Here is a 16,287-nt window from a genome sequence, read left to right as displayed (position 1 = left end):
GGGCTGGATACCAGGGTTATGTAAAAACTCCTACACATGCCTTCACGTCCCACACCTTAGGCTCCATTGGGTTGCTTAACGTTATTCTACTCAAAGTTAAATGTCAACTGCGGGCATTTGAGGCGAAACACTGAGGCTGACACATGCACTGCAAAGCAATCGACTGTCGGCAAGTTCACAACCCTCTGCAAGAGCTGCTATTTCACGGGACTACTTGACGAAGAGTACCTTTGGAATTTGTGCAGTATCCATGCTCATGTTTATTGACTTACAGTTGAACTTGCCTCCTGGAGAGTCTCTGAGCTCGCCCCCACCCCATTTTACAGCTGGAAAGAGAGAAGTGGGGAGGACTCAGGGAGCAGGAAAGGACACCACTGGAAAAATAAGAGAGACCAAGGACAGGAAAGAGGAGCAAATGGGTTCACCTTGTTCCTTCCTGACATCACCTGACAGTTCAGTGGGCGACCAAGAGGAGGAGAATGAAATTGAAAGCCAGCGTTTCTTCAGGCTGGGACCCCAGGTGCATGGCCCCCTGCCCAGGAGGACAAATTTGCCCTGTCCAGGAAGGGAGCACCATGAGGGACCCCTTCCTGCCAAGAGTCCGAACTCCTTGTGAATCCCGAAGATGGAAACTTTTCTGCCTTCTTCCCACAGTGCCGGCCAGTACGGGTCAGAAAGTCAGTAACATTCAGTAAATATTTGGGTATTCACATAGACAAGGTCCCGGCCCTCAGAGGGCTGACGGTCGAATAGAAAGCCTGAGAGATAAAACTGCACGCCAAGATAAAGTGACAAACCGGCATAAGTGCTACAGAGAAAAAGAAGAGGATGTTTCTAATTTAGATTCACCGCACCAGATGTTACAAAGGCAGAGCCCCAGGAGGGGCACAAGCCTACCCCGCCCACCGGGGGTGCAGCTCGTCCCCTCTCCCCGGCAGCCTCCTGGGCTGAGATGCCAGGGCCGAGGTACTTTCCAGCTGGTACTGCGCCTGGGAGCCAGTCGGGGACGGATGGATCCCTCAGGAAAAGGGACTTGGCCAGAGGAAGACTGGGGACTTGGACACGTCCAGTGAACAAATAAACAACTTTCCATCGCCCCCAAAAATGTGAAAATAAAATTTCGAAATCCACTTAGCAAAAGAATGGCCCTTAGGCAGGAATTTCACTTTCCCTTGGTTTTCTCTTGAACAGTGAGAGGGACAGAGGTGGATTTGAAGCAGATCCAAAAGGTACCCAGGGTACGTTTGAGGGGCTCAATGGTGCTGGGAAGCGGGATGAAAGCGCATCCTAGGAGCACGCTGGTAAGCACTAAACTGCGTAGCCACTGGATGCTACTCGGCAGAAAGACCCCGCGCCCGACCTCCAGGATACACCAAGAATTGATCCTGCGTGTCCCCAGGAGCCTCCTCCCTCCCTCCCCTGTTCCACATCCACCCTGACCGGGTGGACAGCAGCCTCACCCCCCCCCCCCCCCCAGCCGAGCTATCCTAGCATCGCTTCTGACTTCTCTTCTGGGTCTCATCCATAAAACCACTCAGGGGCCCTCCTAGGTAAACATCTGCTCCCAGGTGCCCCCTGAACACTTCGGCGCCGCCTTCCCTCGCAGCATCGCTGCAGGCTCAGGAAATGACAGATCATTTAATGCCCATCTGAGCCAGACACCATGAGGGAAGGGAGGCCATCGCCAATTTAAACCATGCGTTCCAAATCCAAACTGAGCCGGCCGCTGGAGCGCAGCTGCGCCTTCCGCGGCTTCCGCTGGCGCCGCGGGGCGGGCAGGGCCGGCCCGCGGAGGATTCAGAGCCGGATTTGGAGTCAGATCTGGATGCGTACAGTGACTCCTACGCTCACGAACTAGCTGTGTGACCTAAATGAGGTCACCTAACCTCTCTGACCCTCTACCTCCTCCTCTCTGAAATAGGTCTATGAGCGTCCTTGCATGCATTGACTCGTTTGGACCATCCAACAACAGGATAGATTCCTGTCAGTCAGGGATCCGTTATCCCCAGTTTACAGAGAGGAAACTGATTGAGAAAGGGCAAGGCAACTCAGCCAGGATCACATCACCAGGGTTTTCCCCGGGGCCCCCGGGGTCCCTGAGCCCCAAAGCCGGTGTCTGCCCCATCTTAACCCATCACCTCAGAGCTGTCATGAGAAGCAAATGAGATCACTCGTGGTAAAGTCCTTTGTCGGCCATAAAATGCTAATCAATGTAAAAGCTTTTGAGTCTTTTGGCTGATATGTGAGCCACTACCTACCTAGGGAATAAATAGAAAGCCACACATGTTTATGAAGCAGAAATTCAAAAAATATAGGTATAGTCATAGTTTTAAAAATTTCACATACTTCGCCCTGGCCAGTTTGGCTCAGCAGTTAGAGCGTCGGCCCAAGGACCAAAGAATCATGGGTTCGATTCCCATCAAGGGCATGTATCTCGGTTGCAGTTCGGTCCCGAGGCAACCAGTCGATGTGCCTCTTTCACATTGATGTTTCTCCCTCTCTCTCCCTCCCATTCTATCTGAAAATCAATGGAAAAATATCCTCGGGTGAGGATATAAAATAAATACATAAAAATAAAAAAACTTCATATAATTTTACTAGTCCAGCAACCACTCTATTAGCCGCAAACATATGTCATCAAAGGGGAATGAGGGGCCCAGGGGCCTAGGGCTCTGAGTCAGCCATGGAGGGCCGTACCAGCTGCATTTTGGCTCCAGGAGGCGGCCTCTCCCCCTCCCTGGTGTTCAAGTCAGACCTGGGTGAGGATCCGACCTTCTCCACTCTCAATGTGGACTTCCTCAGGAAAGGCCCTGAGAAAGGATCTGAGAAAAAGTGGTTCATCTGGAAGGTGACTCTGGGAACCATTAGGAAGGGCATGCTGAAGTGAGGGAAAGGAAAGTTAAGTCACACTCAAAAGGTGTTCAAGCCTGTCACCCCCGCAGACAACCCAAGCTGAATCCTTCTGCGGGATTGGGAACCAAAGTAAAACACATCTCAGGAGTTATATTCCCTCCACTCCAGGGGCAAGGGAGCTGGAGTATTTATCCACCAGCACCCAACAGTCATTGGTGGAGAGAGCTGCTCTGGGGTGGCTACTCCCCAGCACTTCTGACCTGCCCCATGAGCAGACAAAGTGGGGGGGGGGGGGGGCAGACAGCTGGAAGTCTGGCTGGCAAGAGAGGAAAGGTACATGCCCAGGGAGTATGGACAGGCACTGAACCATCTGCTATGCTCACTAGCTGTTTGACCTTGGGGAAGTTACTTTCCTTCTCTTATTCCAGTTTCTGCCACCCTGAAATGGGTATAGAAAAATGTGTTTCTCACCCGGCCAGTGTGTCTCAGGGTTTGAGCGTCGACCCATGCACTAAGAGGTCACTGGTTCGATTCCTGGTCAGGGCACGTGCCCAGGTTGTGGGCTCAATCCCCAGTGGGGGGCATGCAGGAGGCGGCCAATTGATGTTCTCTCTCATCGATGTTTCTATCTCTTTCTCCCTCTCCCTTTCTCTCTAAAATCAATAAAGAAAAAAAATTTTTTCTTTAAATGTCTTTCTCATAGGGTTGATATTAGGGTTGAATGAAGGCATGCATGTGAGGGATAAGCCCAGTGCCAGACTTGCAGTGAAGACGCAATATAAACCCCTAAGAGAAACTGAAACTAGACAATGGAGGCACCTCCCTGTCCTTCCAGCCCTGTCCTTTTATTGTATAAAGGATTTTGGACCCAGATGGGGAATGAGAATTTAAATCAGGCAGCCAGCCAATGCAACCTGGGTAATCTCCTTCCTGAGGGAGGAGAGCCCCCAAACAAACACCTGTCTAGATGACTTTGCCCAGGTCTGCCCAGAGACAGGGGGCTGGACCCTGAGAAACTTCGAGACTCCTCCTAGCCCCTGCAGCAGCCCCTGCACCTGTCCTAAAGTGAGTTTAAACAAACACAGATGCCCCCTATTATGTTCCTTGAAAATCTGGTTCTGGGGTCGAATGTTTGCTATGGGAAAATTTCAGTACACATTAACATACTAAAAGCTTTAAAGCCCCATAGTCAAACATTCTGTTTAATCCAGCATTTCCTAACCTTATTTGACACAGAGCTGGATGTGCATCTCTGAAACATCCACTAGCATCCCTCCAAAGGACACTTGGAGGGAGAGCCCGGGCTGAAGGCAGTTCTGGGAGCTGGGACGCAGGCTGAATCCTCTTGGCACGCCCACGGCCTCCCACAGTGCCTAGTACACAGTCGGCACCTAATAAATGGTTGCTGTCTGAATGAACAGAGAGAAGGCGAAAGAATGGCCTAATAATGGCTTTCGGATCTGTGAAGTGATCGAGTGCCGGCAGCGCCAGACAACAGCTCTGTTTCCAGGAAGGCACACATTTTAAATGGCAGCAGGAGGGATTTGGGAAGCCCTGCGCAGAGTTTAGGATCACAATCCACCAAAATAGGCTTCCCAGCAGAGCTGCGTCGCTTCCTTCTGTGGAGGTGTTGGTCTAGCACTTCGGCACAGCCGAGCGCCGGCGTGCAGCTGTCCACCCACCCCACCACCCATTCACGCTCATTCATTCCTTCAAACAGACAAACCCTCACTGAGCACCTACTATGTGCCAGGGCAGTGAGACCGACGCCAGGTCCCCCAGGACCCCTTCTAAAAGCCAACTCAGTGAGCTGTGTGATAAAGCCCAAGGAGACCCTAAGGGGAAGGGGGGTGGGACCACCCAAGTGTGAGGTCAGGAAGCCTCAAGCCCAGAAGCCACAGCTCATAAGCCCAGAGAAAGAGGTAGTGGGGGTGGGGAATGGATTTCACGTGGACACATGAGGCTAGCCAAAAGAATAAAGCCACAACTGTTTGCCAGTGTTTGTTTGTCTACCCCCCTTTCCTTGTGACTATATCTCATTGTTCCCCGAGAGCATCCCTGCCCCCACTTCCAAGCTCTTCCCCCTCCCCACTCTCACAGCTCCAATCTTCCCTTCCGTCCCTTCCTCCTTATCCTCCTCAAACTGTCTCCTAAGTCCCTACCCCCTCCTCAACCCCGGATCTCATTCTCATCATTCTGTACCATTCTGTACCTGGATATCCTTAATGTTTTTCATATTCACTTAACAGACAAACGAACGAATACAACAGGACTCAAACCGAGGTCCATCTTTCTTCTGAACTCCTACCACGATCACCAAAGGTGAGCCTCAGCTCGCTTTGCCTCAAGCAGGAATGGGCGCTGGGAATGGTTGGGAGGAGGAAGGAGAGGAGAATATGAGTCAGGTCTGGAGCATCCTTCTCATCCTGCTCCATCATCCCCAGCCGCCTTCCAGGTCTGCACCCTTGTATCAGTACATGCTCCCCAGCCCCACCTGTACATCTCCCAGGGGGTCTGCAGTGATTCTGCTTCCTCTAAACAGAAGCTGAGATGGGTATGACGACAGGACGCTCCCATGGGCCAGGAGGCAGTCATGCTGTTGCAAGATACTCGATCGACCACAGAATCCTAGGGTTGGGTGTGACCTGAGCGGTTACCTGGGCCAATGATCCCAAACTTAAGAGTTGGTCATCACAACCACCTGGGGAGCTCTGAAAACTAGATCCAAGCTGTGGAGAAAATAGATCCATTCCTAGGCTGGCCCCACCCCAGACCTTTGGAAGCAGACCTTCCATTTCCTCAGTAACAAGCTTGGCAGACAGCCACCCAGTCTCCATCTGACCACCTCCATTGGCTACGCCAGGAGGCATCCGGTTTGATGGTCGCAACCCCAAAGGCTAGAAAGGTAACTCCTACCTGGAACTGAAATCTGTCGACTATTTCTACCTATTACTCGCAACCTTGCACTTGGGAGCAACCGAAAATAAATGTAGTCCCTCTTCTAGTATCTGACAACAGGGATCCCAGCGATAAGGCCTTGCCTGTCTCTCCAGGTCTTCTTACCTTGCTACAGTCTGCTCTCCTCCCAGCTAAATATCCTCCATCCTTTCAAATGTTCTCTCAGAAGTCAAGGTTTCCAGTCCCCTTGCCAAATTAATCACCCTCCTCCAAATGGCAGCATCAAACATGGTATTTCAGAGGGGACTTCAATCCTCCAGTGAACTAGATAGGCTCATAAAGCTAGCCAAGGCCCGTGGGTCTTTGCTAACTGCCAGCGCAGAATGCGGACTTACATTTAGCTCACGGTCCCTTAACTAGAAAGCTCCAGATTTTGTTCAGGCTGTTGTAAAGAGAGACATTCCCTGTCCTGCACTTGGACATGGCCTTGGGGGGGGGCAGTAGGGCTTTCCATTTGTCTTCATGAAGTTTGTGTCTGGGAAAGAACATGAATGCTGATCCTGCCCTCCATTAGCTAGCTACCTGCTCTGATAAGCATGGATGAAGAGAATATGCTAAAACATAACGTATGCAGCCGTACCCAGAGGATCTGTGGGCCCATGTCGGAGCTCCAATCCCAACACAGGCTCCTGCTCCTGGGACGTAAATGACCGTGATCTGGACCCACCACACAATAAAGTCAACTGAGGTGCATGTGGCCAGCTGTGAACTGGAAGTTACCCAGCAAGAGGCTGGTACACTCACAGGGAGCTTCCACATGGGGTACCCCTCTCCCCAGTGCCTACCCCATCTCCTGCTGGAACCAAGGTGGGGGCTCCACTCACACCTCTCAGGAGAAGAGGGGCCTGCCAGCATGGCCACAGCCCTGACTCCTGGCCAGGGCCCGTGTGCGCAGGAAGCTGCTGCCCAGGCCTGTTAAGCTGATTTTTAAAACTCTTCCGTGAGGCTGGGCAGGTTTCCGTGATGGGGTTTAAAACATCATCTGTGTCCTCTCTGTACAGGAACATGAGCACACTGTTCTACGTTCCACAGAACACAGACCTCCTGCTCTCGCTTCACATCAAAACTTACATTGAATTATTAACAGTGAACACTGTGCAAGCGCAGCAGCGGATCGTTCTGCTCCTCGCTGGGCCTCTGCAGTCCTGAAGTCCGCCCCACAGGAAGAGAGGCGCCCCTGGGGTCTAGGAAATGAACCCCCATCTAGAAGCCCTACTTAGCCTCCACCCCCCAGAGGCTTCTGTGCCCCTCCAAGCACCCCCTTCCCACCCATGGAGGAGGCAACATAATCTAAAACAACTAGCAAAAACAATTGGCAAATACAATAGCCTTGAGGCAAGACAAGCAGACCCTCCTCAGCTCCAAAAGTGGCACCAACCCGCACCCCAGCCTGCTGTGCCGCTGGAGTTCACGAGGCCAGATTTCTCCGGTCCAGTAATTCGGGTGTTGGGGGAAGTGATTGGTGGTAGGCAATTCCCAGTTCCAGGCAGTTGCATTAGAAGCGTGTCCTCCTCCTCACCACCCAGGCCAACAGGGAGGCAGTGGCTGCCAGAAGCACGTGTGGGGTGGCCACAGTGACCCCCCAAACAGGCCTCTGAGCCAAGTGCCAGAGCGAGGAGGCAGCTCTGCTGTGGGGCTCACTGGGCAGCTGAGCAGGGAGAACAGGAAGGGTTTTGAAAGGGAAGTGTGGGACTCCACGGGGTCAGGGAAGCTAACCACCCAAGTCTAGCCCCCAACCTCATTATGGAAAGGGGGATGTATGCATCCAAGGTACTTTTCTAAGAAGGCAGAAGTTAAGGCCAGAAGGGCGACCGAGGCCCAGAATCAAAAAGGAAAATGGCCACAGGAAACCAGCTACCAGCCAAGAATAAACGAGACAGAGCTGCGATGATCTCCTTTCAAAGTCAACACAAAGGCTTCCCTGGGCCTACCTCCATCACCAAGGCCAGAGACAGAACAGTCAGACACACACACAAATGCACGCACACACACCCTGAGGCCAGCCCACACGACAGACACACATGTGCGCATAGCACGCGCACACTGTAGCCAGCCCACACCAGAGACACGCACGCACGCACACGTACCCACCCCTTGGCAGCCACAGCAGTCAGCTCCCACCTCCACCCACCTCAGTCTCCTCCCTACAGACACTCACACGTGCTCACAGTCGCCGACATCACCCACACAGAGCCTGGGCCTTTCTGCTGTCTGGAACAACTGGTGACAGTTGTGGGTTCAAACAGGTACAAAGGATGAAATGCCGAAAATCACTGAGTTTCTCCAAAAGGGTTAGGGGGAAGAGAGGAAGGTGCTGCAGATAGGCTGGTGGAGGATGGGTCACCCCACACTGCAAGGACAACCTCTATCAGCTCTCCAGGGCAACCTCTAATAGCTCTCGCAAGCTCGCAGGAATCTACACGGGGTCAGAATCTGCTCCTCAGAAACCACGTAAGTCAGGTTTAATTGGCTGCAGAATGATGATACCCGACACTGAACAGAACTCGTTACTTTTCTTTTTTATCCTCACCCAAGGATATTTCCCCCTTTATCTTCAGAATGAGTGGGAAGGAGGGAGAGAGAGAGATACATCGATGGGAGAGAGATACATCGACTGGTTGCCTCCCACAAGACTCCTGGGGCCGGGGACAAACCACAACTGAGGTACGTGGCCTTGACCGGAATCAAACCCACAACTCATTGGTCTGTGGGCTGTTGCTCTAACCACTGAGCCAAACCGGCCAGGGCAGGAACTCGTCACTTTTCAAAGAACTCTTCCATCCATTATCACCTCCTAAAGTAACACTGAACAGTGGAGAATATCCCTTGGCCAAATGACCACCCGCCCCCATAAGGCCCAAAGATTTATCTCCAAAATAATCTGCAATAGCTACGCATATGTAATAGTTGTGTGAGCGTGCTGGTTTGTGTGTGAGTGCAGGCAGAGGCTTTATGTAGCAGAGTGGGATACAGTCAAACAAAAATGAGGTTGCCATGGCAACAGGCTCCAGCATCATCGCAGCCTATTAACACAAGTGAGGAATGTGTTTGGCAGATGCTCCGGTGTTATTTATGGTATGGGTGTAGCAGAGGGACTTGTAACACGCAAAGAAGAAGAAAAAAACAACCCGGTGACGTTCCTACTGTACCCCACCGAGGAGAGGACGGTGAGACGAGAGCACAGGAGGAAAGGCTGAGAGGATGCAGCTGGCGAGTAAGAGATGGAGAAGAGCAGGCAGGCAAGCAGAGGAGAGAAGAGGTGGGCAGAGCAACAGGGGACTGGAGGGGGAGGGGAGAGAAAGGAAGTGAGAGAGAAAGCGCTGAGGGGGAGCGGGCGGATACCAGGGAAAGAGCTAGAGCCAGAGGTGTCACAAAAGGAAGAAAAATCATCATCCCCCAAAGAGGACTGCCCCACCTTGCCTCTCCATTCTCTCTCAAGTAAAAACCATCAGGAGGTACCTGTTAAGAAACCAAATGTTTCTCCTCCTAATTGGAGCAAAGGGCAGAGCTCCAACATGAGGGGCTGGGGAAAGTAAAGTACCCAAGTCAGAGGAGGCCAGCCTCGCAGGAGAAGTGAGGAAATGCCAATAGTTTCCTGAGGGTCTACTACGTGCGCACGACACTGTGGATGGGACTTCCCAAAGCCCCAGCATTAGAAACCATGCACTGCTGCCCCATTTCCCTGGACCTGTGTCCTGATCAAAGGAAAGAACAAGGCATCTAACCCAAGCCATCCTCAAACACCTGCTGCTCTGGGATAACCTAAAGCAGACGTTAATGCTGAACTGTCCCACTTATATTTTCCCACCATTGCTCATGAAATACAAATTTTATATCAGATATACTCAGAAAGGTAAATCAAATACAAACAAAAAGATACAGTTTTCTCTGAGGATAAAATGAAACAGGGTTTGCATTCCCTTGTGGGGGACCATTCTTAACAAGCTCTGCTGTACTCAACCGAGATCTTGAGAACTAAGTGTAAATCCACCCAAATGCGTCCACCCAAGGGAAGGACTAAAGACCACAGTGGGTAAAAGAAGCCAGGGGTGGGGGCTGGAAGAGTTGGGAGAAGATAGGAATTTGCCTGAGGAACTAGAAGGGGAAGTCAGACAGACACTGTTGCTGAGTAGCATTTTCATGCTAAGATGGAGCCGGAGCACCCAGGTTCAGCCCTCTTTTCCTGGGATCTGACTCCAATCTCCGGAAATCATGCATGCAGGATTGCTGCGGCTGTAATCAGACCCTGCCTTCCAAATCTGGTTTAGAAAACACCCTGAACAACCCTGGAAGTCTCTACTGCTCTGTGTGGGTGACATGCCCTTCCGCTGCAGAAAAGCTACACCTACCCAAGCCAGGAACAACCCCCGAAGATACAACACCCATGTGACAGCTCAAGTCCTCAGGTCAAAAGAGTTGAAGCCTTTAAAGTACCAACAATAGTAGTTAATTTTTTTAACCATCTCAATAGGTTTCTCAAGTTCAAAGCTGATGTCTAAAGTTTTTCTCACATCCCAGATCAGAAAAACTTTAACACAGCATTAATAACCCCACCTACTTCACTCATTGGAACCCAACCAAATTGGCAACAGTTATTAAATCCTTCCTAAGTACCCTGCACTGCCTTAGACAAGAGAGTGTGAAGGAGGAAAAACAGGTATAATTCAGGATTCCTGAGTCCAAAGGGCTTTACATCGAATGATGAGCAAAACCAATAGCCCCCAGAGAATAGTAAGTGCTCCTCCACTCTGTGGCTCTGACTCCATTGTTACCATGCAGAAGAGGAAGAGGTCAGTATGGCTAGCATGGAAGGAGAGGGCTCCTTGCAGGAGGTGAGGCTTGGGACAGAGGAGGATGGAACTGTAAGGGGAATACACAATCCTCTCATTCTCTAAAAAAGGAATTTAGGGCCCAGAGAGGTTGCAAGTGTCCTCCTTCCCGATCATAGTGCACTTTGGAGGTGCAGCTGGAGCCCTGTGCCCTTACGTGCACAGTGCTGTTCCCTGTGTGAGAGTCAGGGGGCACAGGAGAGCCCTCAAGAAAGAGGTAGGACTCAAGAGGATCAAAGTCTGAGAAAGGCATCCGAGGTGGGAGAAGGAGGAAGGCAATGACAATGGAAAATAGTTAAAAGGTTCTACAGAGGAAGCAAACACCCTTGGAGGGTTGCACTGGGGTCCATGGTCAAGAGATTAGTCTGCAACAAGGGCCCACTTGACACTCTCCTAGTTGAGCTACATGCAAACCAGCAGGCTCAGCAGGGGCCAATGGATGAGGTCCATGGAGCCACAGACAAGGAGATTGCTGAAGGGAGAAATTGTGCACGTCAGATGGGTTGATCTCACCCTGAGGGCAAGATGACAAGTACACCCTCTCCCCAAACCCTTCAGTGGAGTCACCAGTTAACAAAGTTTTATTTCCTCCTGAGCCCACTGTTCTAGGCTCCCCCAACCAGTCCCAGCAGGGACAAAGAGTCCCCACCACAAGCAAGAACCAGGAGCACCAATACCAAGGGGGCACGACGTCCAACACTAGCTTTCTGCTCAGGTGAGGAAGAGGACTGCCCCCACACAAATCTCAGAGGCTCCTTCCTACCTTTGATGGTGGCAGCTCTTTGGCTTGGGGCACTTTTGTAAACAAAATAACTTGTTAGTCCCAGCCTCAGACAACTGGCAAGCTTATCATTTCTCTTCCTTAAGACAGGGCAAGGGATGCCCAGGGTCTCCTCTTCCCGACCCTTTAAACCTGCAGTGGCTCTAGGCAGGGGGAATCTCCTACAAGGTCTAGCCACTTGTGTCAGGGGCCTTTATACATATACAGGAACAGAAGCACAGGAAGAGAATGGGGCTTCTCCAAATCCTTCCTCATTCTTATCCCCACAATAAGGGAGGGCTACGTTTCAGTGCGTGTTTCTGCGGGGCCAGGAACTGATACGAAGGAGAGCCCTCAAGAAAGAGGTAGGACTCAATCTGTTAGTAAATGAAAATGTTGGGGCTGAGAGCCGGTTAAGAGGCTCCAAGACACCACACAGATGACACAGCCATGTCTCTCTGTCCCTTTTCACCACTTTAAAAGGAAGAGAGTGGAATGTCTGTCTTTGGCCTGCGGGCCCCACAATGCAGTCCCTGTGGCCAGGTGGGCCCCTACCTGCTTGAGCAGGAACTGGTCCTGGGCGTTGGTGCGCAGGGCAATCGCCAAGTGGAGGGCAGACAGGAGCACCCCGCTGAGTACCGCGGCCCGCATGCGCACAGGCAGCAGCGTGTAGATGGTGTAGATGAAGAACACGGTCCACCAGATGCCCTCCGAGGCGCTGCGCGGCTGGGGCAGCAGCAGGCCCACCACCTGGACAGCCAGCACCACTGCAATAAGTGCATAGCAGGCCAGGCCCATGTGGTCCTGGTGGAAGGCGGCGCGGTTGCAGAGCACAGCCATCATGAGTATCACGCCCACAGCGGCTGCCAGCACGGCCAGGTAGGGCAACTGGAGCGGTGGCCGTGCCGCGTGGAAGGCCAACATGACGAGGCACACGAGCACCAGCACGGCCATGAGCATGGTGAGGCTGCTCTGGTTCAGACGGAAGAAGTAGCGCTGGTACAGCCGCTCCAGCTTGTCCGACGGGAATTTCTTAGAGCGGAATATCTGCAGCAGCGCCAGGCAGCAGGCGCCCAGCGACAGCACCGCTCCGGGGCCCGCACCGGAGCCCGCCGAGCTGCCGCCATCCCCGGGCCCTTCGTCGCCCTCGATGGCGCCAGGCTCCAGCTCGTCTGCCGCGCGGCCCTTGCCCCGGCGTTCCTCCAGGCCCAGCTCCACCGAGCGAGGGCGCACCTCTGTCCCGCCGGCTGCAGCCGCTGAGGCCGCAGAGCCGCCACCGCCGCCCGCAGGGGGCGCCCGGGTGCTGCCCCCGCCGGCCGCGCCCCGCCGCTGCCGGCGGCTGCCGCGACCGCAGTCGTCGCCGCCGCGCTCCTGCCATGCCGACTTGGAGCGGAAGCTGAAGCCGAAGCCCCCGGCCAAGGGGTCGTCACCACTCAGAGGAGGATCGTCGTCGTCGTCGCTGCGCCAGCGGCTGGCGAGGCGCTGCTGCTGCTGCGGGGTCACCGCCCCCCCAGGTTTCTTGGTGGAGCCACGGGCCGAACCCCCAGGGGTGTGAGGGTAGCCATTGGCGCGGGAATCGGCCGTTCCCCATGCGGAGCGGTGTTCCGAGCTTCCCCGGGACCCCGCCGCCGCCGCTGTCTGCGCCGCGTAGCCCGGGGGGCTCACGCTTTTGGAGCCGGACATCCCCCTCTCGGCCTCGTCGTCTTCCTCCTCCCCCGGGGGCCGGGCCGGGGGTCTCCAAGGGGAGGGCGGACGGCCGAGCAGGGGGACCAGGCTGGGGTCACACGTCGGGGGCGGCCCGGGGCCCTGCGCAGCAGCGGGGCATCTTGGCACCCCCGTCCTGAGCGGAGAAGGAGGGCGAGCTGGGAGGTAGGCACAGCCCCGAGGTGAGAAGTGGCTGAGAATCCGCGTCAGGAGTCCCAGGTCCGAGATGGAGTTGGGTCCCAGCTGGGGCAGCGGGGACTGGTTGAGCAGCTGCGCCGCGCGCAGAGGGACGTCCGGACTCCTGGCTCGCGTCGAGCTCGACCAGGACCAGAGTTGCGGACGAGGCGGGACGGAGAGGTGTCCTTGCAGGCGGCGCCTCCCCGGGGCTGCCAATGCCCGGGCGCGGCGCTCACAGATTATGCTTTAGCGGAGCCCAGCGGCACACGCTGCTCAGCGGCGGCTTGGGCGGCTAGGACGGCTCGGTGGGGGTCCCGGAGTGGACACCAGGCGGGTGCCCTTTCCTCACGGCGGACTGGGAGAAACTGGGAGGTGCGAGCGCCAGCCAGCATTATTTTCTTACGAGGGGTGGGGAGGTGGGATGGAGGGTGGAGAGGACGGGGGGAGGGGGCGGCAGGCGGAGCAACAGCTCTGGAGCCCTGGGGGGAGGGTCCTGAAGCCCGGGGGGGCCGGTCGTCCGCATCCCCCACCTCCAGCGGAGAGAGTGGGAGCGTGCCCCCGCGAAAGCCGAACGGAGCCTTCAGCGCGTCCGCGCAGGGGGCGGGGGCGAGGACCCGCTGCTGCAGCGCGGCCCTTCCCCTCTCGCCTCCTTCTTCCCCTAAAACGGAGCGGAGCTGGCCGGGACCCGTCGGCCCAGGAGGACTGTCGCGCCGGCTCCGCAAGCTCCAGGCTCCTCGCAGCCGGCTGCGAGCCCACCGCGGCCGGGTGCAGAAGGACTAGGCGGAGGGCGGAATCCGGCGCGGCGCCTCTGCCGTTCTGCCCCAACGCAGGCGGGCTTCTCCCGGGGAGCACGGCATCCAGAAATCGAGGGCCCTGGCTCAGATGCAGCCGGCCGGCAGGGGCCCGCCCAAAAGCCGCTGCGCCCCAGGGGTGCTTCGCCGGGGCCCACGGGAGCCAGGCTCTGGGCGCGCCATGCACGCCTCGGGCCCTGCGCCGCTCCGGCCGCTCGCGCCGCTCCTCCCTTCTCGCCTGCTGGCCGCCGCCGGAGCGCCCTCCGCATCCCCTCCTCCCGCCGCCTCCCCGCCCCCCGCGCCGCTCGGGCCTCGGCTCACAACGACTTGAGGCCGCCTCCGCCCCTGGCCGGGCCTTGGCCCCGGCCTCGGCGCCCCGCGGGCATCCTCAGGCCCGGCTCTGGGGGCCGCGGGGGACCCAGCTCCTCTTCCTCGCCTAAAATTTTTGTCGCGCCCCCTCCCTCTGGCTTCTGGAGCCGCGTTCTGCCCGCGGTCTCTTAGCCAGACCTAGGCGGAGTTTGGCCCTCCCCACCCCTTGCTTGGGTTTTTGTGCCCCTAGTCCTATCTCCCCTCTTTTGTATCCCCGTTTAATCCCCCTCCCCCCAGTCAACCCAACTTCAGCCCCAGCATTGCGCCCCCCTTCTCTGGCCCGGCTCGATTGGCCGCTTCCCGAGCTGTCAGATTTGAGTCCGGCGCTCTTATTGGGCAATTTTCTGGCCTGGTGGCCGTGCCAAAGAAGGGCGCACAGGGCGGGGGGACGCTTTGGCAGGGACTGCCGCGGGGAGTCGGAGACCACTGTCCCCGAGAGGCGAGAGGGACCCAAGAGCCAGACCCGGAAATGGACGGGGGAGATGGAGACACCCAGTATCCCAGAGGTGTAGAAAGACAATGACGGAAAAGATGGAGATGCAGTGGGTGAGGCCGATGCAGCCAGGGCGGGGCGGACAGGACCGCTCTGGTGGGTAGTTACCTAGAGGGAGCACCACAGACAGCACTAGGAACACTTGGCGTTTATGTAGAGCTCTTTGCCGGTTTGTGCTTTTAATAATCTCATTTGATTCCCCTCAGTAATCCTGGGATGTGACCAGGACGGGCCCGAGTGGTTATTCCCAGTTCATAGGTGCGGAAACTGAGGCTCCAAGAGCTTAATCAACTTTCCTCGGATCGCACAGGTCTCCTAACTTGCAACCGAAAAATCCGTCAGCACCAGACTGCCTCCCCTACCTAGCAAGGTGTTGTCGGGAAGGATGCGCACCAGAGCAAAGTGGAGCCTCCGCTAGAGGGGGGACCGGGAAGGGAGCAGAGAATGACCAGGTACTCCTGCACAATGCCAGCGACAAAGACGCTGGAGTGGAGAAAAGGACTTTACTGTGGGTCAAAGAGGACCTGGGGCCGTGGAATGATACACCTATCCCATTCCCCTTGCCCCTAAGCTGTCCTGATGGAAGTTCTGACAGTAGAAACACTGAGAGGGTGGGGAGGAAAAACCTTCCCTCTACTCTTCATCCTCTGGCTCTCTGCAGAGCTTCTGACAAGGAGCCTAGAGGGCTGAGCAAGCTTCCCTTTTGCTCTCTGCTGGTCTTGCCAGAGTTACAAATTGGGAGAAAAATTCCAAGAGATCTGAATAAACTAACCCTTGAGTAATCCACCATTAGCTAAATCATAAAAAGCACCATGAATTTAGTCAACAAACATTCATAGAGCACCCCCTATGTGTCAAGTGCCACAGGGATAGATGACCCCACTGTGGCTACAGTCAGGGGGAGACCAGATAGCCACTAACTCTGTTCAGAGCACAATTCAGTCAGTGTTCAACAGAGGTCCAAACAAAGCATCTAAGGGGTTCAGAGAGAAGAGGCATTAATTTCCACTGCAAAAAAAAATAGACTCTGGAGGTCGAATCTGGAGCTAGCAAGGAAAAATGAGTAAAAACAAAGAGAAGATGGACTAATATTTACTTATTTTTTTTAATCCTCACCAGAGGATATTTTTCCGTTGATTTTTTGTTTTAAGATAGAGTGGGGGAGAGAGAGAGAAACATCAATGTGAGAGAGACACATGGATTGGTTGCCTCCCACACTACTCTTACCAGGGTCGGGGATCAAACCCACAGCCGAGGTACTGCCCTTGACCAGGAATAAAACCTGCAACTCTTTGGTCCTTGGGCCTGTGCCAAGGCTCTAACCACTGAGCAACCAGCCAGGGCTAGACTAAC

The 16,287-nt window shown here is 54.9% G+C and overlaps 1 protein-coding gene across 2 annotated transcripts in view; it reads right to left on the bottom strand.

The window, feature by feature from the left end:
• Positions 1-13,621, bottom strand: part of ADCY5 (adenylate cyclase 5) — a 149,734-nt gene extending 136,113 nt beyond the window's left edge. For both annotated transcript variants that reach the window (XM_036242774.1, XM_036242776.1), the window contains exon 1: positions 11,956-13,621. In XM_036242774.1, the coding sequence (XP_036098667.1) occupies positions 11,956-13,083 (1,128 nt within the window). In that variant the 5' untranslated portion in view covers positions 13,084-13,621. The remainder of the gene's footprint in view (positions 1-11,955) is intronic.
• Positions 13,622-16,287: the final 2,666 nt, after the last annotated feature.

The sequence above is a fragment of the Molossus molossus genome, unplaced genomic scaffold (assembly GCF_014108415.1).
Source record: "Molossus molossus isolate mMolMol1 unplaced genomic scaffold, mMolMol1.p scaffold_m16_p_5, whole genome shotgun sequence".
Classification (NCBI taxonomy): Eukaryota; Metazoa; Chordata; class Mammalia; order Chiroptera; family Molossidae; genus Molossus; species Molossus molossus.
Note: the sequence above shows the minus strand (reverse complement) of the source record. Positions and strands in the feature narration are given on the sequence as shown.